This window comes from Lycium barbarum, chromosome 2 (assembly GCF_019175385.1).
Source record: "Lycium barbarum isolate Lr01 chromosome 2, ASM1917538v2, whole genome shotgun sequence".
In the NCBI taxonomy this organism is placed as follows: Eukaryota; Viridiplantae; Streptophyta; class Magnoliopsida; order Solanales; family Solanaceae; genus Lycium; species Lycium barbarum.
Window position 1 is genome coordinate 147,818,945 of NC_083338.1, and position 27,483 is coordinate 147,846,427.

A 27,483-nucleotide genomic window follows, 5' to 3' on the forward strand; every position below is an offset into this window, starting at 1 on the left:
TAGCGTACCTAAACTTCAAGACAATTTTTTATATGGAGATGCTGGTGCTACAATCAATTCCGTTATCCTAATGATCCACATGAGAAAAAAAGGAGGGAATTTTATGGTACGATAAGTTGTTATTTAATTAAATCGAAAGGCCAGATATGACAAATTTCAAATACTATGAATTAAATGCTAGTAGTACTATTATTAAGTTGTGGTGAAGAAAAAAAGAAGTGTTACTTGAGTTAATAGTACATTCAATAGAGGACACCGACTCTTCTGTACGAATAAAATACATTGATAGTTAACTGCTCAATGCTTGATGTGGAGTTGATAAAATAATTGGACTTGGATTATTAGCAACTAGCAGGGACCATTCTAAGAAGTGATTGGTCCCTTGCTAGCTAGAAAAAAAAAATTGAATCCAAAAAGTGCCCATTTTTACTAGATTCTACAACGATAACTATCAATAGACAATAATCAAAGAATGATTCACTCTAATAATCATGTACTTTGCATCCACTTCATTTACATAATTATATGCTATGTCATATTATTGGCTAGAAAATTTGATGTAAAGAGAACTGAAGATGTCTTCATACGGTAGATAATGAATAGGATCCCTCTACCCCTAATTAAAGATCTCTGAATCTTAAGAATGGATTTTTTTTGGTAGCGAATATGTTCCCCTTTAACGGGTCTTACGCACCGCAAATCCGGATTAATCACAAAAATCTTCGTTCTTCCGTGTTTTATAAGTAGGAGAATCATGCAGAGATCATCAAACTTATTATATTATTAATGCAGAAAGATAGCAATAAAATCACCCAACTTCCAATAATTCCCATAAATAGTCATTTTGGCCGTTTTCTGGTGAACATTGACAGTGAATTTCCAATTCTAGTTTTAACAAATATTTTAAAACATTGACCCCCACCCACCCTAAATAAACGAGGTGGTTGAATTGCAGGAAGGGAAGTTGTTGATTTAGCTGTGTAATGTCTAATGTGTAACGGAGTAATCATGAAAATTGAAGGTAACTCTCACGCAGGACTGGAGGTTATTCTATCACTGGCGAAAGGGCAGTCCAACTAGTGTTGACATTGAACTACCAACAGTAGATACTATATTGGTGTAAGGAAAATACTGAGCTCCATATAATAATTACTAATTGACGTCATATGTATCGAGGAGTATATGACTAGAGAACACATTGAAGACAGCAATCTTCATAGCACATAGATATAGTTCATTTTCACCTAGCTATAGCTTCATAAATAAGAATTTCAAGAGCTAAAAACAGAGCTTGTAAATATATACAACCACGTAAATTACTCTAATTGGAATAGCAAATATAACACTCAACTCACTACGTTTCCATAAATAATCCGCATCACGTCTTTTTTTTTTTTCTTTTTTCTTTTTTTACATAACCTACGTATCATCAAATTCACCAAAATACGATTACAAATTCCCCATTTATACAATTGATATCCAAGTACTAGCTCCAACCTTATATATAACAAGTAAATTCATACATCACTTTTCCCTTTACTTATTTCTACTCTTTAAAATTGTTGATATGATAATAATTAATAAGCATCAAAGTCTCTTAACTGGAACTGAGTCGCCTTCCTTGGTACATTTTCCGAGTGCCTTAGTCCCAATGTGAGTGACACATCTCCAGCTTGCTGAGACCCAAATGCGGCCGTCTTGGCCGCATTTGAATTAGCCACCAAATCCGCCGCTTCCTCTGCTGTGAAGTAGCGGTTCGCGGTGGAGGACGCGGAGGCGGTGTCATCTGATTGGAGCATTACTAGTTGGTTTCCCAAGGCGTACTGCCTATAATTGATGATGTTTTTTGAAGGGTCTCTATCATTAGCATTAAATTCGGATCTTACTGAGGATACTGGCATTGTTATTGACGATATGGCCATGTTGCTATTCTTGTCGTGCATAGGAGTTTGTGCTTGTTTTTCTTGCTGCTCTTGATCTTCTTCTTGATCTGTTTCCTCTTCTTTTGTTTCTTGTTGGTACATCTCTTCCACCATGGGTTTCCACAACCGAACCCTAGCATTTATGAACCAATTTGATACCTGAAAAAAGTAGATATTTAGAATATTTTTTATATGCACTGAAAATATAAAGTATATTCGTGCAATTGGATCACTTATAAGTAGCTCAGTTGTTGGCTACAACGTGGGTTTGAATCCCCACGTTGTAATCTCCTCCCCAATTTCACCTTCCCCTACCCCTTAAGTAATAAAAAAAACTACTAAAAAGACCGAAATTTCCAACAGACTTCATGTCAGAAAATTCGTAGAAATTTTGCTCATAAAAAACATTTCAAATGACTTTTGTCGAAAATCCTAGATATTCTAGGGATTTCCGATAGACGCATCCATCAAAACTTCTCATATTTAGAGGTGTATATAAGAAATTTTCATAATATCAGGTTAGTCAAAATATATGTATAGGTAATCTTCCCATAAGAAATAGAGATTTGATCTTGAAAATAAGACAAATTATCTACTACAGTATGTCAAGTGATAAGCAAACAACTGATACTCCTTAATTAGAAAAAATACAATTAACTTAATATAACATGTTACTCCCTTCGGTTCATAATAAGTATTTTTTTGGTCTTTCAAACCCTTAAGAAAATACTAGTTCCTAGAAAAAATAGGTATTTTGACTAACTTATACTTAACTAAATGAGTATAATTTTTTAATTACATAAAAACTCACTTATCTAGATATGAGTAAATTTGGAATAAAACAACTAATATCTTCTTGATTATGTAAAAACACACTTATTTTTAGCCAAAATAAAAAGACCAAAAGAACACATATTGTGAACCAGAGGAGCATATATAGAAACGTTTACAGGGGGTAATAAAATTGGATGGAGTAATAAATGCTAGGTACTGCACTCAATTTGTTGAAGGTACATTGATTACATGAGGCCAAATTAATGCAAGAGTGACAGACCTTTAAAATCAAGTGTGAATGTCCTATGCTAAATTTGTGGGTACTGAAAATCAGACAAAATTGTTTGTGTCGCTTTGCCAGATAGTTCCAGTAAATTAAATCAGAGGAAATGTTTGATGTAGTTTGTCAAATAGCTGTCCCTTACCTTTCCATTTTCAAACAGGATCAGTTAGTGTAGCTAGCTGCCAAATTAAATACTACCACATCCTTACTCTTAGTACTGTCTTACATTACACAGCTCTAAATAAGACCAGTTAAATCCTTTTAATAATGGTGAATTTAGTATGACCTAAATGTTTTCCTTCATAATATTAGTACTATATTTGGTATTTTATTGCTTTAAGCACATAAAACATCTCAATTAATTCTCTCCATACCCTGTACAACATGCTATTTCCGTGAAACATAACATCAGATCAAAGACACATTTACATGTAGCATCAAAGTCACAGATAAAGTACTATATACATGCAATGCACATTATAGGATTATTCATTTAGTTGAAATTTCGCTAATCCCGAATTGAAGGAATGAGCTAGAAAAGATTAAAGATATATTCAGATGCCGAAAACACTGACATAAGCATTATATTCAGATGCCGAAAACACTGACATAAGCATTCTTAGAGCCATAACATTAATAATTGAGATGAAAAAACAACAGCAGCATAAATGAAATTTAAGTTCGTTTTCAAGGAAACTAAGCTCTTAATTTAAACATGTCACTTATAGGACTCATCACTAGGTAAGTTTAACTAGGAATCCAGGATAATATCCCTCAATATTAAGAATTATAATTAGATATTGACGGTTCAGCCTTAGATAACCTAAGAATAGGTGGTATTGGGGGTGATAGTGAATGCACGTCGTAGATGAGGCAGATTGATCAGGATCATATGCTTTGCCATATCTATAGGAATAAGATTAGGGTGGCAGACATAGTAGCTAAAGAAGGAGCAAAGACGAAACTTTATGGTGATATAGAGCCCGTTTGGCTTAGCTTATAAGTTGCTTTTCAGCTTTTTTGAGTGTTTATCTGGCCAGCTTATAAGTCATTTTGTGCTTAAAATAAGCCCAAAAAAATAAGTTGAGGTAGTCTAACTTATTTTTTTTTTTTGGGTTATAGTTCACTTGGCAGTTTCTTCTTTGTTTGTTGTTGATGTTTATATATAGCAGATAAATTAGGCACTTACTTTGACTAGAAACGTTTCAGCCAGTAATAGTAGCAGTAGGCTTGAGTCTAGTACGACGTAACCATGTATTTTGTTATGATACATAATATTTATTAATATAGTTAAATCTTTTATTACCCAAAAAAAGAGAAACATTGGGGCCCCTAAGCAAGACTAAAATGTCACATGAATAGTCCACTTGTGGCTGCGCCTAACATGATCATCTCCAAAATATGCATCTTAATCTATGATCAATCAACTGTAGTGAGCATGTGTTGGGAGAAAATCCGCGCTAATAATTAATAATCTGAATATCTGATATGTTTTTGTGTAAAGTAATCAAAATACAATTGAGTGTTAATGTTGCATATATCTCTTAAAATTGCTAACTTAGCTAGAGTGTAAAAATGTCAGTTCAGATATGATAGACTTGAATTCTAATCGTGAGCCAGCTAGCTGAGAATGTTTTGTTATTTTTTGAATCCCATCTCTCTTTTGTTTTTGAATATAATAATGTACAAGACTTCAAATGGAAATAAATCCACTAGAAAAGTCCCATATTTATTGTATTATGAAGCATAAGTAGTAGCAGTAATAATGTTATCTTTTGAAGAAAAAGAAAAAAAACATTTGAGTTAGAGTGGGAATTAGGCACAATATTGGAATGCCCTATTTTTTTGGCATAGCCGTGGGATAGATGGAAAAAATCACCTATATATTTGCTTATATAGGAAGTTGAATTTGAAATTTCATGTTTTTCAATTCACGTCATTGACCACTAAATAATATTCTTAGGTGCGAGTTAAATTGTTCAACTAATTATTTATATATTGTGATATTTTGTGTGCCCTTTATGCATGTGCGTTTAACTTAACATGATATACAGTATATTCCATTTAGAGGTACATTAAGATTTCATTTGTTTGTACTTAATTAATGTTTGAATCTTAATAATTTTGATCTCCATAGTTAATTTTTTTTTTTTTATGTCTGAATCTCAATCATTAAGTGTGTTTTTTTCGGTAACAATCACTTATTGAGTCTGGGTTGAATATCTAGACGATTAAAACATAATTTTAATATTATTTAAGATGTTATATTCATTCAAGAAATTCTGCAAAGAAGACACTTTACCACCACTCCATCCACTTTTAAGATTACCCTTTGGCGCCAACGCACACCGCTATCATTTACCACAACCCACAACAATCATCCATCATCATCTATCACCACAGTCATTTGTCGCTACCACCAACCTCCATTTACAAATATCACCATCAGCCACTATTATCACCACCGACATAGCCATCAACCACCACCATATATAGCTAACTATCCCTATTAATTGCTACCACCATTAGCTATCAACATCACCCACCATATAATTGTCGGTTGTCACCACCAACTACTAACACCATTAATCACTATAATCAGTCATTATCACCACCACCTACGTACTATACATAACCACCTCCATCAATTACCTCCACCGTCAGTCAGCACCCGTCAGCACCCGCAAGTATCACTGTTAGCCATCACTATCACCACCGCCAACCACCATATAAGTTTATTTAAATATTTGTTGATTTGGTACTAATAATAATTCATAATTTATTTAATTTTATATTTTGTTAATTTTAAACAAAGACAAATTCCATACACTTAGATGAAGAAAATGAACGATCTTAATTCTTTGGTATTCAAATCTTAATATTATGTCTTAACATTCAATTGTGTATTTAAATTCAAACGTCTCAAACTTATTATACATATTCATTAATATTCAAATGTCAATTTCAATTTTGGATGTCATAAGTATATATCTTTAGACTAAAAGTAATATTTTAATTTGTTATATGTTTGAAATACTTGGCGATAGTTCAAATTTGAAATTATAAGCTAGTCACTGTCTTATAGGAGTAATATGATTACCCTTTCCAAAGACATTTTGCCTTAGCGTCAAATTAAAGCTTGAAGTTTTATTTGAGATGTTTTAATTACAATTATTGAACCAAACACTTGAGAAATTCTATTAGCATGGATTTTTAAAATACCTTTTTTTCGAGTGTGCCATTCGATCAAATACCTTAGTGTTTCAAAGGAAAATATTTGATTAACATATTATCAAAAAAAATCCGTGAAGGTAAATATGTTACATCAAATAGAAAAAAAAAATCACGAAAATATTTTACATCAGATAGAAAAAAAAAGTTACTCCTCTTTAGAGATACAATTGACTTTCTTTTACATGTATCTCAGTTGTTAAATTCCACATGATGACATATGCAAATACTGTTAGCAGTGCTAATAATATACTACACAATCTTTACTCTGGCGGTATTAAAATTTCCGCAAGCTGATGCTATCGTACATTCGTACCACTTTATGCGTTCACACTCGACCACAGTTTTGGGAATAATTTAGAAAATATATAGTATTTCCTACTCGAAATATTTTCATAAAAATATATTTATTGTCACATCAAACACGCACGTCCTAACTACCCATTAAAAAATGGGCTAGACTGCATCTTTTAGGTATTGTAAAGGTTTGATGTAATTTATACTATCAATTATTTACTCCTATATTGTTGGTAAGGAAGTTAGTTAAAGCTTCAGATTAGTTTTATACACGTCATATAAGCTAAGAATTAAAAAAACATAACCTGAGAATATTATTATTCTAACAAATTCTCAGAAAGTGCTATTGAAAGGAAGAAAAAAGAAGCTTTTCTTTATTTTTTTTCACGTATCTTTCTGTCTTTTCGTGCTTAACAACTGTTAATACGTAGTATCGAAACCTAGCATTCAAGTCGAAGTTTATGTAGTACTACTATATTTATAATATACAGTATTTCCCATTTTGTGAAAGAAAAAGAGTTCCTAGCTAATACTTGCACTTCTTTTATTAGAACTCATTCACGTAACAAGGGGGAAAGTGAGCTAATCATTTTTTAACTAACTATTATGGAAGAGCCACTCGATATTGGATCGACATGGCTGCTTCTTTGATATTAAATTCAAAATTATAGGCAATTTGGTCCTTTCACCTTTTGCTCATCTATTATTATACGCTCTTTCCCATCCAATTTAACATGCAATTCTCTCTACTATTGTATATGAACTATGTCATAATTTTTTAAGACTGTAAATTAAGTAATTTTTTTGCTATTAGTGAATTTTTTTCATTTGTCAAAACTCAAAAGTACCAAAAATGGCCAGATGTCTCTTCCGTTTTCGTAGTATCAAATTTTATGAACTTAAAAATACTTTAAAATATAATTAACTAAAGCATTGTGTAAATTTCTTCTATTAATGAATTCTTTCATTTGTCAAAAGTACCAAAAACGGCCAGATGCTTTTTCCGTTTCGGTAGTATTCAGTTTTATGAACTCAAAAATACTTTAAAATATAATAAACTACTAATCTCAAAAGTACTCAAAAGAAAATGGAAAAATTGTATTACACACTATCCAATCTCAGTCATGTAAAATAATACTTAATGATATTAAGACTTTGTTCAAGATCTTAATAATTAAGATCTATGCAGATCAAATAAGTGCTTAAATCTTAATGTCAATGCACTTAATGGCTTAAGGTGTAAACCATTCAGATTCAGATCTCTATTAAATGCAAACAAATGAGGACTAAGAAAAAGCTGACAAGGATCACCTTATTGGTTTTCCAATTTCAAATATTTGTTTATCAAATATTATTTTGAAGTCAATTTGAAGTTTTTAACTCAATATGATCAATTTCTAGAGCAAGTGAGATATCGATTCAATTTACAATAAAATAGCCTACAAACTTAAAGCCTTATAAACTATACAACATGTATATTTGATTTGAAAGCTAGACATTTTTTTATTTGAAAATTTGAGAAAAATACAATTAATTAGGCCCATAATAGTAACTATCAAAAATCAAAATGATTAGTAGCATTTTTCAATATTTAGGACCAAATAATACAATGTGATTTCTTGCGCAATTTAATGTAATTGTTATTGGCATGGACTTTTTTAACAATAGAGTACATCATTTCTTTTAGGATAATTTTTTTAATATGTAATAGTAAATTTCTTAATATTATAAAAGAAAAGAGCTAATTATGGAAGAAAAATTAGGAGACAAATAAGGATTTAAAGTGAAAGTTATAAAAGTCAAAAAGCATTCAAAGAGCTAAAACCTATACATTTGGTTAAGGATGAAAATGTATTAATTTTAGACGCAGACTCCTCAAGCAAATACTGAGGAATAACATAAAGAATACAAAGTTTATAGGACTAAGATATGTATAAGTGTTTACACTAGAAAATATAGGGCTACAACAAATGCTAACACATGAAAGTGTTGTTTTTCAATATTGCTGGACATAAAGAGGTGATAACATAAAATTTGATAGGAGAAGATATTTCAAATCTTTCCACCAAAGAACCGAACTTCCAATATAAGGGGGAGACAAACAAAGTAAAATAATATACTGATATTTTGAATTAATTGAATTATAATTGTTTTCCTATAATAAAAATATACTCAATTTTTGTTGGGCCCGTGCTAGCGTGTCATCTAGTTAAAAAGAGAAAGGAAGAAATCACAGGGATTTAATTAAGAAAACTTCATAACATACACTCCCTCTATTCCAGTTCATTCTTGTGAAAGTGACTATTTTTTATTAGTCAATTTAAAATAATGACGTATCACTATATTTGAAGTAATTATCTATTTTATCTGATAACTTTTTAGCGTCACACAAATATTATGACATGCTTAAGATCGCAACCTTTGAAAGTTTTACAGCTACACATATAACATATTTAAGACAACAAATTTTAAAAGGCTTCATTTTCTTAAACTCTGTATCAAATCAAACTAGGTCGCATAAATTAAACAAAAAGAGTATTCCAATAACAATATAATTATCTTCTACGCTATCATTGTAATTCAATTTGCGATAGTTGACTATAGAGGTGGTTCAATGATATGTACTTCAGTCATTAGGATGTCCCTGAACCCACTGACTGTTTGGGTTATTGGGTTCAAAATCTACTATTTAAACGTGTTAGCAGACTTCTTAATAGATAAAATAATGTTCAAGTCAAAGTTACTGAATTCGACTGAACACATAATTTACTGGAGTACTCTATATTCAACCCTGATTGATTAATTATCATCATTTTTACCTAGAACTTAAAAGGGCATGCATGTCCAGAGAAAAAGAAAGCAGACAAGTCAATAGAATAGGAAAGATGAGTTATCCTTTTCAAGAGATATGACAGCATCTGATATTATAGAGAAAAAAGATGTAATGAGTACCTGATTTTTGGATAAACCAGTCTGCCGGGACAACAAATGCTTGTCTGCTTCACTTGGATACCTGTTACAAAAGCAAAGGCTTATAATGACATAACTTTTTTCTCATTCATAATCCGACAACGATCCTCAAAAACAAATTCCTGCATGTCAATAAGATATCTCCTGCTCTGCCTGCAGCAATTCATAGAATAAGATTCTAATGCATCTCTTCCTAAAAGTTCATATATAACACTGATTTACCTACCTACCGTGTCTAAATGACCTCCACATCTGAATGTCTTTTCTTCTTAGATGATCTTTGAGTGGGGTAGATAGTGTTCTCATATAGAACCTAACTTATATATATACCCGGATAGTGTAGTTCCTTTTATGTTACTTATTAGATATTTTTATCAATTATAATAAATAATTTATTTTCAAGATTATAACTTTCACTTTTTATGAAAGGTTACTAGCAAATATCATTTAGATGGCCTAATAATAATATAAAAGTTATTTATATTGTTGGTGTATATAGATTAATTTTTTCATATAGAAACATGAATGAGATTTTCACTGAAGTTTTAATTGGCCTGTAAATCATTATGCACCGTGGCGGAATCAGAATTTTCACTAAGGAGTTTCAAAATATAAAAAAGTAAACACACAGAGAAATCAAGGAGATTCAACACCTACTATGTATACATACGAAATGATTTTAGCGTTGTATATAGAGTGTAAGTTTCTACCGAAGTGGTCGGGTGAACCCCTTTCCACCCACTTCGCTCCGCCCTTGGTTACACACCTTATGTTGATCTAGATAATTAAAAGGCCTTTTCTCCTCGTGAAAGAGTAGAGGCCTAGCTTTCATCTGTTAGTTAAAATATAATGCTATACAGATCTTTTGTTCTTGAAAATTGATTGAATGCCAAGGGAAAGAGTTTGGCAATCTAGCTACACACATACCTCATTATAAGATGGTATTCCCGATCTCGTCTCGGGCATTTGTTTTAGTAAATATAGTAGCATACTCGACTCGAAAGAAATTCTAAATTCAAATATTGTACTGTTAAAAAAAAAAAAAAAGGTATGTGTGCGGCTGTTTGACCATGAAAAATATAAAATCTACATGTGAGAAATGTGCTCAGATATAATATATAAGTAATTAGAAAGTGTGCACTCTCGTGTAGCTTAAAATTTTAGATTATGTGCTCGCACTCTTCAATCATGAATATTTGTACAGAGTTTAATGATAAGAAGATTGTTTATATAGACCGAAATGATGCAGGTGAAATTATAATCTTTTAACTCATTCTATACCTAAATGGTACAAGTGAAATCACTCTAAAGAACATTGTTTGTAATTTAACTGCTCATTCCTACTTGCCATTTGGTTTTTATCTTTCCTTTGAAAATACTTTTTTGAAGATCATTTCTACTTGCCATTTGTGCAACTATAATGTGAATAAGAATTAAAAAAAAAATCTGAATAAAAAATAGAAAGCTTTTCCTAGATACATAATGAACTTTATTGTCGGATAGAGAACCTCTTCTAGCTAGCATATATTGACTTAACCATATTAACAAAATGTGGAATCACCTTGTAAACTCCTTAAAGAATTAAGTAAAAGATCAAGTGTTTGAACATTAAGGACAAAATAGTTTTCTTTTCCTGTTGTATGGAGTAGTACCTCTAAAATGGTTGTGTGTGAAAATTAATTGAATAGTATTATTTATTATATAAGTGTTTTATACAAAATGAGAAAAATGAGATATGAGTATGCATAAATTTAGACATCAGATAAAGTCAAGTCCTTTCCCAATCCCAAGAAGGAAATGTGAAATCTTCCCTTTCTTTCTTGGACAAAATAAAAGATTCACATTTGGTAATTGAGGGCCAGAGACTTTCTGATTTTCCCTCAACAACCCAAATTGAAGGAAAGCAATGGGAATATGCACATAAAAGGCCTAGAGATGCCAAGTATTTGATGAAAGATTATACTATACTTGTTTCTTTAAATATAGAATGTGTTTTCTATATTTGATAATTCTCTAATTCTAATATTCTACCTATCGTGTTTAAGATCATTACATTCAAAGAGAATTTTAATATGTTACAACTTACACGAATTTTTAATTTAATGCTACAAAATTCAAAAACTCACTTAATTTTTAAAATTTTATGTCAAGTCAAACTACAACACTTAAAATTGAAACTGGGGAAGTATATAATAGCGGTATAAAAAGTTAAGAGTATATTATCATCAGTGCTTAAAACTTGTATTAAGTTGACTGTCTTAGTTACTAGATTACTAATATACTCCCTTCGTTTTAATTTAAGTAATTTAGTTTGACTAGACAAGAAATTTAAAAAAAAATAAAGTGACTTTAGAATCTTGAGATCTTAAATGTAATTTACCAAATGTATTTTAAATCATATGGTCTTAAACATGATAAGTGGAATATTGATAGCAAAGAGTTATCAATTTAAGACACTTAAATTGAAATCGAGAAATTTTTCAAGTATCTTGACAATATAAAAAAGTCTTTTAAGACAGTTAAGAGTGCAAAAGTTAAAAATCAATTCTGAAAATCTTTATGAACCTTTCCACACAGCGTGATTATGATATGTATCAGAGTATAGTGTACTATGAGCACCACAGGCAACAGAAAGCAGAAACAGAAGAAAAAAAATGGAGAGAGAGAGAGAGAGAGAGAGAGCGTACGGGTGAAGGAAATGCTCAAAAAGCCATGCCCTTAAAACATTAACAGATCTCTCAGGCAAACCCCTTTGTGGCCTCCAAGCATCAGAATCCAACATCCCCATTTGATGCAATGCTTTTTGCTGCCTCAACCTTTGATCTAACATTTTCAACCTCGGCGTTTCCCCCTTTGTCAACCCACTTGTACCCGTGACATCTTTCTCTCCGAGGTACTTACAGGTCTGCTTCAATTGCGCTACTATCGCATCCTTTATGCACCTGAAATGCCTAGACATTGCCTTTTGGGCTAACGCAGTGTACGGTGCAGCTGCACCGTACCCAATCACTGAATCGAATGAGTTCACCATAGCTTGCATTTGCTCACAGTAACGGCTGTATCTCGCATCTACCTGGAAAAAAAAATGATAAGTATTTAATTATATCAAACCACATGGTGTGCATTAGGACTAAAAATGATGGGAATATGCGTAGCACGAAGCATCGTTGTGCTGCACTTTTCCAGCACAAATTAAAGAAAGGCCGCTCTTCAGATTTGTTTGTAATAAAATTAATCACTGTACTGACATCTTCTTAGTACTACATGGGTATTAATGAACGTGGGGAGCAATTGATTTTTTGGGTGGCTTGTCGGATACTGGATCTTTTTAAATTAAGATTTCAGTATATTTTCCTAATACTGACACTTTAAACAAAGGTTAAGCACAATTATAAACCATCATTGTAACGCGGCTTCGCCTCAATAATTCAAGATTATATATTTTAAAAAAAGACCTCAAATCTTGAAGAAAAGAGAAATGGTCCCAACTGTAGCAGGTGATAAATCATTTGGATCTTTGTTGATTACTTATTTTAATTGGATTTTTCGTAATATAGCTTCCCAAATGCTAAACTACAACCTATAATGGAGGCATGTCGTTCGTTGTTGGACATGTATCCTTACTAAAAAGTGCAACACTAATTAAAACTTAATAATGAAAGGCGTAAGGTACTAGTCCTATATTAATATTTTAATGTCATTATTAGATGCTAATGACTATTGTAATTAGGTAATCAGATTTTGATAATTTCGGAAATGGACCCTTTAACAAGCTAGTGTTTGACGTTTTACTGACAATTAGAAAAGATAACTAAGGGATTAAAGGAAGTTACTAAGACATGCCTCATCAAGCATAGATAACAATTTGATTTTCCTCCTTTGATAATCAGATCTTTCAGCAGCTGACAATGGAGGATGATTATCTTTCGAAGGACCACGATGATCTTCACCCTCCGAGTTGGAATTAGGGTTTTCATCGTCGTATTTCTTGACTCTTTGGTTCTTGAAATTTCCCCTACCCACGCAGCAAAATTCTTCCAGTAGCTCTTGTGCAGCTTTGACATACCGTGAATTTCTGAGAGCATTTGTTATTCTTGGCGATGCTGCTGCTGCATATCCGACATGAACTTGATGATGAGCACTGGTTTGAGGAGTAGTACGATGATCCATAATTACTCCTGAATGTAACAGTTGATGATGGTTGTTGTTGTTGTTATTAATTGGACCTAATAGTCCTTGATTATTGTGCAAGTAAATTCCTCCATTTCCGATTCTCAAATCCTCCAATTTGGCAGCTGCTTCGAAATTCCTAGAAAGTGATAAAGAAAGACCTTGACCATCCACAACCCTCCCAATTCTTGTGGAATTTTCTTCTCCGCTGCTGCTACCTGTTGAAGACATAATTAATGGTATCACAAAGGTTCCAGTTCGAATCTCAGTGTCAAAAAGAATCAGGCTGAAGGGGCATGTTGAAGACATAATTAATTACCTGGAACCCATGTGAACTGAGACGGAGGTTCCACGGTTGCTGGATTAAGCAAGTGAAATCCTTGATGATGAAGAAGGTTGTTGGTCTCCACTGAGTTGGGAAGTAACATGTGAAGTGAAGATGAAGAGCGAGGTGGAGATGACGGTTTTATATGAGGATTCATTAGGGGAAGCTGCATGAAATATATCCAAGTTCCAATTAGCAATAAGAGAAAAAGAAAAAGAAAAAAAAAACTTCTGATCAATAAAATTGGAGCACATATATAGTCGACTGAGAGTCAAGGTCAAGGCAGATTGATGAGAATTCCTTGAAAATGAATCTAAGTGTACTTCATTCTCCAAATTTTCAACTATTAGTGCTCGAGATTCGATGAGTACATGCTGCATAAATACATAATCATAGCTAATTAATGATTACAAGTTTAGTTACCTCAGCATCGTTTATTATTGATGGTGGAAGAAGTTGTTGCTGCTGATGCTGATGCTGTTGCTGTTGCTCTTTTTGTTGCCACGATCGATAATTACTCGATTGGATCTGATCATCCAATATCTCCGTGGTTGCTTTCCGCCATGGATAGCTGATAATCTCCGTCAACATCCCTCCTCCGTCATAAACCGTGCCCCCTGACGGCGGCTCAACTGCCGCTACTTCCACTTGTTGTTGCTCAAAGCCTTGTACTCGTAACATGTCTTCATGCTTCGTCGTGGCAGATCTCTCATAAATATTTGAGAAATTGTAGAATCCTTGGTGGTGATGAAAGCTTTGTGACATGGAATTAATTTTCCTTTTTCTTCTTCAACACACAAGACTCTTTTTATGCTGAAATTTGAGAAAGTTTTTGAAAGTACTAAGGTTGTAAATTTTGGCTATAGATTAAACAATTTGTGTCCTTCCATATGGTATCTCATCTATGACAATTTCTTGTCTTGAAGCTGCTCAAGTTCAAAACAAAAAAAAAAAAAAAAAAGAGAGAGAGAATATTGTAAGATTTACAGTACCAAAAAGGGCAAAAAATAGAAGAAAAAATCAATGAACTTGTATCCTTCTTTTCTATTTGAGAAGAAAAATAGAAGAGAAAGTAGATAAATTGAAGTTGAATATTACCCTTAAAAGATACAAGGGCATCAGTAGAATTTCAGGAACAATCGTTTCTCTGAACAAGACAGAAATCTCTTTTCATAAAAAACAAGTAGTAGTACTGATTGTTTTTTCAATGAAATGAAATACTTAAGAAACAAAGACAGGAGAAGAGAATGGGTCGCCTTCTCTCTTCCTCTTCACTATCACCTCCCTTCGCTTTCACAGAAACTTTTTTATATCTAATATATAAATAATTATATTACCAACTTATCATTTGTATATGTGCTTTTAAAGTATAAAAAATGTAAAAGAAACAGGGGTAGTGAAAGTCACTGGTGATAAAGGTTGAAATTTTGTTATCCTATGAAAAGCACTACTTCCATAGTTCAAGGCTTTGTAATTTTTTTTTTGCGAATATATAACTTTCCTTTTTCTGTTTAGAAAAATGATACTATGTTATTCTATGATTAAATATGATTAATGGAAGTCTCCTTTGTAAGCACGCATCATACAAGGTAAGAAAGCACACATTAGTGTAATTTTTATATGGTTTTTAACCTTACATAAAGGTCTTAGTGATACAAACACCACCTTTGGTGACACAACTTAAGCGTATCTTTGTTTGTTTATTGGTTCACTTTTTTCAAAAAATAAAAATAAAAAAATAATAATAAGATGTGGTTCTTCATTTCTTCGTACACCATTGAGAATATGCTTCCAAGTAATGATGATATGAAATTACAATGATCTAATTGGTTTAGGCAGCTAATATCTAGAACTTAATTGGGCAGTTTGCATTCCTTGTTAGAAATTCAGATCTTCTGAATTTTCTATGTTCTTTGAAGAAGGAAGGGAAAAGAGAGTTAAAAGGAGTGGTAACTAGATTTGAGATTCGCGTCGAGGAGTACTCGACTTTATAAGCTTGTGTGAGAACACGATTTTTCCTCGTTTTTCTCTTACAAGATAGAAAATGAAATTAAATTTCTTTTCATACCAGAGGGGTATTTAGGACGGGCTCTATAGGTTAAACTAAACTCATTATTTCCGGTTCAATTATGTATAAACTTGGTTTTAAAACATTACTAAAATGCGTATACATATCACTCATTTTTAAACCCATTACTCTAAATCATGAATTCACTTCTACTCTCAATCAGAGGTGGATGTAGAGCAGAAGGTAGGGATTCTGCACAGCCGTTTCTTCAATACAAATCTTGTATATGTCTTTAAAATCATTTTATATGTACGAAATACAATTATTAATTTAAAATTCATTACTAACTCAAAAGGACTAAAAATTCAGAACTCATAAACTTTAAATTTTGAATCAGCCACGGCTGCCACCCTCAACACTTTAATATTCCAAGTAAGCAGCTACCTTCTTTTAGAAATTCCATAGTTAAAAACTCATTCTACGTGCATAGACCAATGTATAGTAATTACTTATTTGATGTCACTTGTCTTATTTTGTATTAGCAGTGAAGATATGAGTCATATCTTCATATTCAAATTAGGACTTTTGTGAGCTTACATGAAATCCTGCTTATCATAGATGGAGAGTATTCCATCATATATAGTGTATACATATATTAACTTTTGAATACCCTGAACAAATGCAAAAGGTTAGCTAAGAAGTCCAGGGTGTTCAAAATTATTTCTAGCGTCCTAGGGTCAATTTCCTGGGACAACATTAAAATCCTGGATCCGCCACTGGTAAAGATGACTTATTAATTATTATTTTTAAAAAAGTAAGCAGGTTAATGCATCAAGAACTCAATCATAATGGCTGGTTTTAAGCACTGTTAAAGGCAAATTAAAGGTGTTCAATTCCAAAAACGAGCAGTGAGCATAAAAGGGTGTGCACACACTAATAGTTACGTTGTCAAAGAGAGTAACAGCCATGTAATAGTGCTAGTAGTAGGAGTAACTTTCATAAGAAAGGGACCACTCTTGTAGTGTCGGAGAATGACATGAGGTGTTCTTTCCGACCTGATATCAGATGAACCTACAACTGTATGTGCCGTTCCTCTCTCTTCTTAAATTATGAGCCTTTGTGGGGGACTACCTCTTTTTTATTTTCTTAAATTTTTGAATAAAGGTGTGTAGATGGTGACAACCACCATCCATCTTATCGTGCACAAGTATTAGAATTTAATTTGATAGTATCAAGTTAGTTCTAAGTTCTAACACTATGATTTTTATTAGGGTTGTGTCGTTTATTACTTTAAAAAGTACTTTCTTGAATGAACGAAAATATCATGAAATTTGCCTTGCTATCACATGTTTCGTGGATTGTTATCTCACCACACGTGATACCGGCCAATAGAAAGGAAAATTATAATAGCCAAAAAAGAAGACCTTGGTCATTCGCAAAGGGGGGAAAATTTAGGTTAGGTACCATTTTTAAATACCACCTAGGGTTGGGTAGATGGACACGATTTTTCACTCTTAAACATAGATTTCGAGCTTAAGCCATAAAAATTAAAAGGAATATGTCATTTGTACTCGTGAGGCACTTTAATTGGTCTTTTAATTTGACTTGGCATGTGACGTTATACTATTTGCTCTTCTTTTTTTTTAACTTACCCAGAATGGTTACGGTCCATTTTATTCCATCTAGAGAAGATGCAACAAGAGGGGACTTAGCCTAACTCCTTTTACTATTGGCTCTTTTAATTGACTTGGCATAACACATCATTTTGACACATGACACCAATCTGAACCTTTAACATAAGATGACACTTTTGTTACAAAGTGAGATCAGCATTTGAAGCCCAAATCAATGGACTAGCCCAACAAAATTGAATTATTAATTAATATTTATTGGAGAATAATTAATTCAAGTACATTAGTCCACAATATTTATACAGAATAATATATTTAAAATTTGATATAGTCCAAGTTATTTTATGTATTGAAATCCAATAAACTTTAAATGGCTACACTCTCATCTCTCTTTTTTTCCTCCCCGATCTGACACTATTCACGATCCGACCATTCAATGATTTTAATTATTTTTAAATCTTTGGCCATGGTCTCATTAGCCATCAGGCAACAACACGTAAGGGACACAAAACATATATTCTAGCTATAAAACGTTACTAACTTCTGAAGCAAAAATACACACATTAAATGAATTTATTTCGTTTAGTGGAAGACTGTATAGATAGTTTTATGGAAATGAGCATTTTAAATCATATGTGAAAATATAGTTGCTTCTTAAATAAAATAAAGCTGTTGTTAGTTCATTTGCTAATTAAGTCCCAAGATTCATTTACCATATATAAACAATATCCTTTTACGGATATGATTCTTGGGATTGAAATAATCATGGCGTCATGCAGAAGCTAATAATTGCAAATTTTGAACAACAATAAATTAGACTACACAGAAAACTATAACAAAAGATGCATAATATAATATGGTTTAGCCAATTGGCCTACATATTGAAAAACTAATAAAAAAAACATAAAAATTATGGAGAGAATAATCTCTCCCTAAATGAGACTCTTTAGAGACTACATTGTAGATGTTATTGTGTTTTTGTACGAAGGATAAATCACCAATTTATAGAAGTGCAAAACTTCTCCTCCAAGAAAAAGGATAAGTATGGTAGAGTTTTTTTCCACAAAGAAACCCTTTTCTAACAATAAATTCTTTTTGAAGTAAAACACAATTATGATAGAATCCAAATAAGTTAGAAAATGCAGGACAAACCCTAACAATAATGCCAAATATAATAAATTGTAAACAAAGAGTTAATCACCAGTGGGATTAAGCAGTTGAATTTTTTTGTGTCCTTAACACACTTGAGTCAGCACATGATTAAGAAAACCTTAAATACAATTAGGCAAAAACATAATCCAGGTATATGAAAAACGAGCAACTTGTCTCATTAACCATTGGCTTGGCAACCACGAGAGTTGGTGAAGGGGGTCCATTTAGACTTTTCATTTGTCTCCTTCATGTAATGATATGATTGGATTAATCTTTTATTGCATTTTAAATGAAACTTATAACTTCACAACAACATTCTCATGTCATCTTATGTTTTAAAATAATCGAAATCCAATAATTTTAAAGGCACTCTAGCTCGTCATGCGATTTCGTTTTCATTACACCAGTTTAGAATAATTATTAACGAGTTACTCGTGTTTTAGAGCTAGTAAACCAAAGTTAGGTAAAGAAATAATCAACATAGCAAAACTTTAAATTGAGAAATTAGTTAAGGTAAAAGGTAACACTAGCTCGACTCCAATAATTCACCAATTCAAAAATAGTAATATATGTGTGTGCGTGGGTGGGGACAGTGGATGGGGTTACTCCTCCCTTAACTAGAGGTCTCGGGTTAGAGCTTTGTGTATGGAAAAAATCCTTGGTAGGGAACACTTCTCTTAGAAATGGGCCCTACACAGCGTGAATCTAGATATAGTCGGATTCTAATACAGGTACCGAATATCGGATGGAAAAAAAGATACTATATAAGTTCTAAACTTTAAAAGAAAATTTGAGGGCCTAGCTTAGCATATATCATCGAAGTTACATGTCACTGAAAACTTCCTCATGACATGTCACCATATGTCCATATCCCTCATAAATAACTAGAAGAAACAAGATATTGTGATAGATTCCAATTTAATTTATTGCTGGCACCTATCAGAAATAACCCCGTCAAGGATTTAAATCATAAAATATGAGAAACAAAAAAAGAGAGAGAGAGAAATTTATAAAGGTATTGGAATAAATGGAGGACCACAAAATGACAAAAACCTAAGTCAGGCAATCGCATGAATGGAAAAAGATAAAAATGAACAAATTGCTTCTTTTACTGTTTGATAATGATATATCTTTTGGTTGCCTACACTGCCTTTGATATCCATATTAGTGGTCCGCCAAATTTAAATTCAAGCCGAAAAATTCTACATTAAAAAGTAAAATGTTCTCTAACCACAGCGATTTCTTATTTATTACACAAATTCAAAATCTCTAATTGGAGATGAAGAAATAATAATTACCACTCCAACACAATCATTATCATCTATTTGATAATGATATAACCCTGTATAAGATGTAGCTTATTAGTAGCAAATGTAACATTGTAACATGTCAATTGAACTGTCTTTATTATTATTTGACCCTACCATTTTTCATATAATTGCCAAAACCATCCCAACCAATCCCCACACCAACACCCCCTCCCCTCCCAAAACACCCCCCAACAACAAATTATTTGCACCATATACCTCCTCCTTTTTTTTTTTTTTTAATTTGAGTCACTTAAATTTGTTCCCATTAGTTCAGTGATTAAATTTCGTCTTCAAAATTAATTATATAAACTTCCTTCATTTCGCAAATAACTTTAACCAACTAAACTAACAACGGCAGTATAAAATAGGAATTATTACACTACACACCAGCCTAACAAAGTTTGTAACAATAAATAATTTTAATCTTTATTTTCTTACAAAAGTTTAACCAGTATAATAATTATAATATCGGTGTATACATTAAAATATACATTTACTATTTTTTTATTATACATTGAGCATATAACGGTGGTGATTACAATCTGTTATAGTTTAGGCAGGTAAAATAACTATTTTAACCAACTTGCTAAAAATGTTAAGATCCAATAAAATAGTGGCCTTAAAACGGCAATTTATGCAAATCCTGTATCATCACCACCACCCCCCCCCCCCTGTGGGCCCGGGTATTGGGCCTGGGGCCCAAAGTAAAGCTTGGCTTATTTAAATGTTATGGGCAAATGGAATACGAGCGTTTGATACTTATGATAGATTCAACGATGGAAATGAAAGCAGCCGCTCCCACTTGCACCTCCAAAAAAAATTCTGATTATTATAATTTTATAGTAAAGTTTTTTTTTAGGGTTATTTTAAAGTTTTAGTACGTCGCTTTCTATGGGAGGGGGAAAATCCACAAAAGAATGGGTACAAAAAACTGAAGTGGAAGGATGATTTCCCTTCTCTCTTTTTTTCTTTTTTGCTAAATTCCTCTTCTTTCCTTTTGTTTTTGCTCTAATGGCAAACAGCATAAAAAAACAACTATTTGTTTATTGGTCACCATTACTATTATAATATAAGCGTGTTCGTAATATATTTGTATCTTTTTTGTACGGAAGAACTATGTAAAATGATGTGTGTCCGCAGCTGTCTTTAATTATGAGTCAACAATGTGCAATTCTTTCTAAAAATAAGAGAAATCTAAATTTAACCCAAACTAATAATTGGTTGGTAATGATTACTTGTGAATCTATTCTTCATACCTTATATTGCGCAGGCTCTTCAATATTAAGAAGAGCCAATGGCTAAGCTAGGATTTTGTTGAAGTTATTTAGTATTTTTTAAATAGTTTTTATTACATTGGTGTAGGAAAAAGAGAAAAGGGGAATTGAGGTATTATGCTACTGATGGGGTTGAATCCTTAAAGGCATGGAGTTCAATGTTAAATATATATGTTTATAATATACTAGTCTCTATGTTCTGCGTTGCACAAATATATCTGGACAAATACTATGAAATGCATATTTAAAAAAAAAAAAAAAAACTTTCAACTTATATATATTCTAAAAAAATTATCAAGTATTCCAATTTTATCCAAAATGTAATATTTTTCTTCAAAATAATATACTTTTGAAGAGCATAAAAATCGATCAATATTATTGAATCAACATTTCACACATTTTTGCCTATGTGCAATGCCATTTAATGTGAAATGGAAAGGGTAAAAAATGTCCCTAACATATTGAAAATGGTTTACATCTGCCCTCATCCACCTATTGGACTCCTACTTGTTGGACTCCTACTGCTCTTAACGTTAGTTTTCAGGTTAAAAATGTCCCTCCTTCCACCTATTGGACTCCTACTGCTCTTAACGTTAGTTTTCAGGTTAAAAATGTCCCTTCTTCCACCTGTTGACTCAAGTTTGCCTTTACGGTTAAAAATATCTCTCATTTTAATGGAATTATAAGATATCATACGTATGGCTTTAATTAAATAGATGATACTGATTTATTGGTCTACGTAAACATTAGACACAAGTCATAAGTAACCCGACCCATTCGAATTTATTATGTAGCTTAATTTAGTAATATTATGTTGTTAGTTAATTAGGAATTCAAAGCCTTAGATATGGGAAAAAATTCAAAATTATAATTTTATTCAAAATTGTTATATTCATTTTACTCGTTGTCTTAAAAGTAAATACTTTAGTTTAATGATTCTTATTTTATTTTTAACATCAAGCATAAGAGGGAAAAGGTAAACTAAGAACACCTAAGCTTATTAAAATATGATCTAATAATTATTACCTACTCATGTGCAAAGAAGCATATATTTTAATTAATAGATGTGATTTTCTACCTTAAATGAATAAGTTCATATTCAATGAAGTAGATAGTTCCTACTTCCTAGTAGTAATAGGATTGTCCCTAGAATATTACTAACGTGCTTTAAGGTTTATAGCTAGCCTTTTTTTATTTTTTTTGGTTTAAGAAGTATGTTCAAAAGAAATAAGATTAGAGCTCATTAAGGGTATAAAGTCGTTCAATATTTAAAGGATATTTTGGTCAACTAACATTTATATTCGTGCTTTTAAAATAATATAGATAGGTAATTTTTAACCATACAATATAATTTGTTTCAATACTCAGTATGCTTTTTCCATGAAGAGCATTCCACTACCCTTCATTTTATAGGCGCCACTGTTGTGAACCAGTCGCGATTAATTCGTCTTCTTTATCAGAGTCTTGGACCAGTTGATAAGAAAAGGTCATGCAGTTTAGACCTACTCTTTTAGCATTAAAGCATCCGATGTTCACCAAACCAAATAATTTGAGCTTAGCAATTAGAGATCAAATTGAAAATATATATCATTTAATCATATAGTTAGTTTTGTATAAATATGTATAGAAAGAAAAGACATGTCTTCCATTTATTTGTTATGGTTTAAACACACCGGAGGGGTATAAATTTTTTGCCTAAACTTATTGTTCCGTGTAGATTTAAAAGTTTCATGACATTGATTAGAAAAAGTGCACCGACTACTTAATATTTGAACAACAATAAAGAATTGTACGAGCTTCCAGTGCTAGCTAATCAGTACGTCATACATGCACCATAATGACAATATGGCATGTTTTTAATTAAGTATAATATCATTATGCATACAACAACAATCCAGTGAAATCCCACACTTGGGGTCGATATCATTATGCATGAAACGAATAAAATGATCACATGGAAGTATACAAAATTAATAATTACAATTGTGCTGTCAAGTTTTGTTTGGCCAATTTATTATTTGTAGGATAGGTATGGATGTGATTTATTACATGCAATTACCCATGGGGGAGGGGGGGGGGGGGGGGTTGGCGGAATGGAATAACTCACACTTGATCTCAGATTAAAGTATTTAAGGGCAATTTGCACGATTGCCCTTATTCGCGGGTGGTCTTTCATTTTTGCCCTCAAATTGCAGGTGTTTAATTTTTGTTCTTCGCATGATACCCCCAAGGTTTTGTGTTCAAGCTCCCAGTTCAGTCCAAAAAAAAAATGACACAAGACAGAGTTTCGTAATAAAATTAGACCTATTCGGGCAAAAGTTAAGGCTAACCTTTGTACAAAATTAGATCTATTCGGGCAAAACTTAGACCTTAAGTTTGCCTTAAAGACAAACTTTTTCCCGAATAGGTCTAATGGGTAAATGTTAGGCCTTAACACTACTAAAAAAAGGAGATTTTTTGACCAAATAATTTCGATCTCACTTTTTGGTGGAAAAAAAATCGACCACATGAGGTCGAAATTATTAGAATTTAATTTTTTTTTTGAATTTCAAAATATTTCGACCGCATGAGATCAAAACATATTTTTGTACAAATAATAAATGAGAAAAAATATTTTTAAAAAATAAATAATACAAATAAAACAATTAATTAAAAAATATATATATTTCGACCGCACGCGGTCAAAATAATGAAGTTCACAAATTTAATACACTCCCCCAAACCTCAATCGGGCCATTCTCTCCCACAACAACACCAAATTAAAACCCTAATGATATTAAAAATCCCACCCCCACCACACCCCTACCCCGCCGCCGACGCTCCATCCCCACCACACCCCTCCCCGCCACTGACGCCCCATTTCCACCACTGTCCTACCTCTGTTGCGCCCTTGCTGTCCACCCCCAGTACTAAAGGTGAGTCATTTTTTTGCCATTTTTTTTCAATCTTATTTCTATCATTATTAGTATTAAACCCACATAATAGGATTATGGGTTTGGATTTACCATCTGGTGGGCATTTAACACATGGTTATTATACATCTGGTGGGAAAAAGATATCGGCTACTTCAATTTACTTTGAGAGTTTACCTTATAAGTTGGATTCGACAACTGGATATATTGATTACGATAGATTGGAAGAGAAAGCGTTGAATTTTAGACCTAAATTGATTATTTGTGGTGGTAGTGCTTACCCAAGGGATTGGGATTATAAAAGGTTTAGAGAAGTTGCTGATAAATGTGGGGCTCTTTTGCTTTGTGATATGGCTCATATTAGTGGACTTGTTGCAGCTCAGGTAAAATTTTGATGTATCTCTGTTATGAAGATTGTATTTTTATTGTCATTTGTTTAATGTGCATGGTGATTCTGAATTGGTTTAGAGGCTAGATCTGCACTGAAATTGGTGTTTCTTTGATGCCATTTTGATTCTTATAGTGATCCTAACTAGTTTTGTTTCCAAGCTAATTTTTGTTGCATTGTGATATGTGCACATCTTTACACAATTAGCCGGCCGGATTCACTGTTTACTTTTCCTAGCCGGTATTCATAGATTTTACACTACCCGGTTATACACGTATTATACGTGGATTATACATATATTACACATCTATAGGCTAGTTTTAGTTAAGTGTGTGGGTGGCTATTTAGGTTAATTCTTCTTTTTGTTTGCATGCTAATTTATAGTAATTTTGGAAAGAATAGATGTTGTGGTACTCTGTATCTATTGGTTTTAACTCTTGGATCAGCCTGTCAACTCTGATGATACATATTTGTTTTATCGCGAGGTTTATATTTGATATTGGTTTCTACTGAATGGTCGAGCAAATTAACACAATTTGGATGTCCTGGCGATATGGTTTTATGCTTTGTGATCCATGAGTTAATGTTGAAAAATTGGTATTAGTTGAACTTGTAGGTCTTGTCAAGTTTCTTCTGATTACATGATTATGATGAGGCTTAATGGGGAATTACTCTTCACATAATTTATACACTAGAGTCTGATTTCTAATGATTTGCATTTGTTTTATACGCTGCGATTTGAGTTGTGACTTTGGTATTTCAAGACTGTCTTTGTTAGTGTCTTCACTGGATCTACTCTTAGGTCTTCAAGCTGCCATAGAAGAAAGGCTATTTTTTGGTAGATCTAAGCATTTTAGAAGTTAATGAAATGCTTTGTCCTTGAGATGCGCGATGTTCCTTTTTCCCCCTAAATGTTACACTATTGGTCCTTAAGTATATATTTTTTTTTAAATCCTACAAGCTGTGTTTGAAGAGCTCAATTTAGATTATGGCTGTTCATCTTTAATCTAATAGATGCATGGATTAAAGAAGCAGGGATGTATCATGACAGTACTTTGTCCTTCAGATGGAGCCTCATTTTTAAGAGATTTCTCCTTTTCTGGTGAATGGTGCAATGTCAGTTTACTATGCATTGTTTGATTAAATTAGAACCAAGCAGATTAGACCATGTGAGATGTAACCGATGTCTACTGTCTACATTCCAAGGTTGTTGTTTTCTTTGTTATTAAATTCCAGAATTCTATCAGTTAATCATTAGTACTGTTAACTGCTACATGCACATTTTATTTACGCTATTACTAAGTTGAATCTTGGTATGAATATCACACTCCATAATGGCAAAGACACCTTCTCGTATGTTTTTAAGACTTCTCAAAAAACCATTTAGTTTCTGAAACTTGGCAATTAGAAAATCACTCAGTTCTTATTGCTCCAGAGTCCAGCCCGTGTACAATGTTCTACCTTCAAATTATTAGCGTGAAGTGATTTCATTTTCCTTTCTCTGTTGTTCACCTTTGTTCTGGAATGTTTTTCTTCTGTTGTTTCATGCATTAGCCACTGAGATTATGTGGAATTTAACATTCTGCTTATTTTTAGGTACTTTGTGTAGTTGGAGATGTTTTTTTTTTTTTTTGCATGACACAAATGGGCTGTCCCTTTTGAGAAAGCAGTGAGTATTTTGCTTTTTCTTCTCTTTCCATTTTGTTTGACATCCTTCGATGCTTCTTTATTAGAGCTGATTCAATTAGGATGTGAAGTTTATGATTGTAGAAGTACTTTGATGAATTGGACGTGTTGATGAGTTGCATTGTTGATTTGGTTGATGAGTGTGACTGGCAGGTGGGCTGCTGTAAAAGAGGGTAAAAAATCCACTAATGTGCCCTCCCCAAGATCCTGATATAGCCTGGTTTGTGATCCTTCAACTTATTATCACATTTTTATTATAGTCTGATTTTTCTATCCAGTGATAACTTTGTGGCTTTTTGATGTTTTCAGGTATACAAAGATTGAGACTTGCTTAACTCCCTTACTTGAAGTTTCAAGTGAAGAAGAGGTGGCTGGTGGACAATTGAAAAAGTGGCCTAAAAGATTACAAGCGATACCACCAAGGATAAGCAGGGGTACTGTAACTTCAATTGATAAGTGTTTGAATGTAGTTTTAATTCGAATTAGAAGTACTTTGAAGGTGAATTTGATTGTAGAATGTAGTTTATGGTTGTTTAAGTTTATGATGTTTAAGTGTTTCAATGTAGTTGTAATTTGAATTAGAAGTACTTTAAATTGGAGTTTGAGGTTGAATTTGATTGTAGAAGTACTTTGATGAATTGGATGTGTTGATGAATTGCATTGTTGATTTGGTTGATGAATGAGATTGGCTGGTGGGCTGCTGTAAAAGCAGCTGAATGCTGGAATTTTTTTTCCAGATTTTCGACCGCATTAGGTCGAAAATCAACCCAGATATTGATAATTTTCGACCTAGTGAGGTCGAAATTGTACCCAGAAATTAGAATTTCGATCGCATGAGGTCAAAAAACTGGGCAACATTTTGAATTTCAACCTCATGAGGTCGAAATCTGGCAACAATATTGCTAAATTTCGACCTCATGTGGTCGAAATTCTGATTTTTTAATATTGTTTCATATTTCGACCACAAGAGGTCGAAAACTTTAAAAAATATTTATATAAAAATAATATTTTCGACCGCGCGCGGTCGAATTTTTTTATTAATATTTAAATAAAAAAATAATTTTTTTCGACCTCAGGTGGTCGAAAAATTTATTTTCGTAATTTACGTAGAAAAATTATTTCGACCGCATGAGGTCGAAAATTTTCGACC

At 32.5% G+C, this 27,483-nt stretch overlaps 2 protein-coding genes across 9 annotated transcripts; one reads left to right on the plus strand and one right to left on the minus strand.

Annotated features, from left to right (window-relative positions):
- Nucleotides 1-1,325: 1,325 nt before the first annotated feature.
- LOC132627953 (BEL1-like homeodomain protein 4) lies at nt 1,326-15,251 on the minus strand. 2 transcript variants are annotated; one of them, XM_060343596.1, is made up of 7 exons: nt 15,071-15,251; nt 14,396-14,898; nt 13,967-14,138; nt 13,317-13,865; nt 12,165-12,546; nt 9,460-9,520; nt 1,326-2,081 (listed from the first exon to the last, which is right to left on the minus strand). In XM_060343596.1, the coding sequence occupies exons 2-7, from the start codon at nt 14,735-14,737 to the stop codon at nt 1,578-1,580; spliced, it is 2,010 nt and encodes a 669-aa protein (XP_060199579.1). In that variant the 5' UTR covers nt 14,738-14,898; nt 15,071-15,251; the 3' UTR covers nt 1,326-1,577. The 2 variants fall into 2 exon arrangements, with proteins under 2 accessions (XP_060199579.1, XP_060199578.1); XM_060343595.1 differs by having other exon boundaries at nt 12,165-12,550; nt 13,321-13,865; nt 15,071-15,250.
- An 8,803-nt stretch (nt 15,252-24,054) lies between these two features.
- LOC132627955 (probable methyltransferase PMT14) lies at nt 24,055-27,013 on the plus strand. Of its 7 annotated transcripts, XR_009578014.1 has the most exons (5): nt 24,055-24,262; nt 24,534-24,642; nt 26,244-26,316; nt 26,405-26,553; nt 26,643-27,013. XR_009578014.1 is itself a non-coding variant. In XM_060343597.1 (2 exons), the coding sequence occupies exons 1-2, from the start codon at nt 26,522-26,524 to the stop codon at nt 26,908-26,910; spliced, it is 300 nt and encodes a 99-aa protein (XP_060199580.1). In that variant the 5' UTR covers nt 26,323-26,521; the 3' UTR covers nt 26,911-27,013. The 7 variants fall into 7 exon arrangements, 1 of the variants encoding a protein (XP_060199580.1); XR_009578016.1 differs by having other exon boundaries at nt 24,058-24,642; nt 26,475-26,553; XR_009578011.1 differs by having other exon boundaries at nt 24,060-24,642.
- Nucleotides 27,014-27,483: the final 470 nt, after the last annotated feature.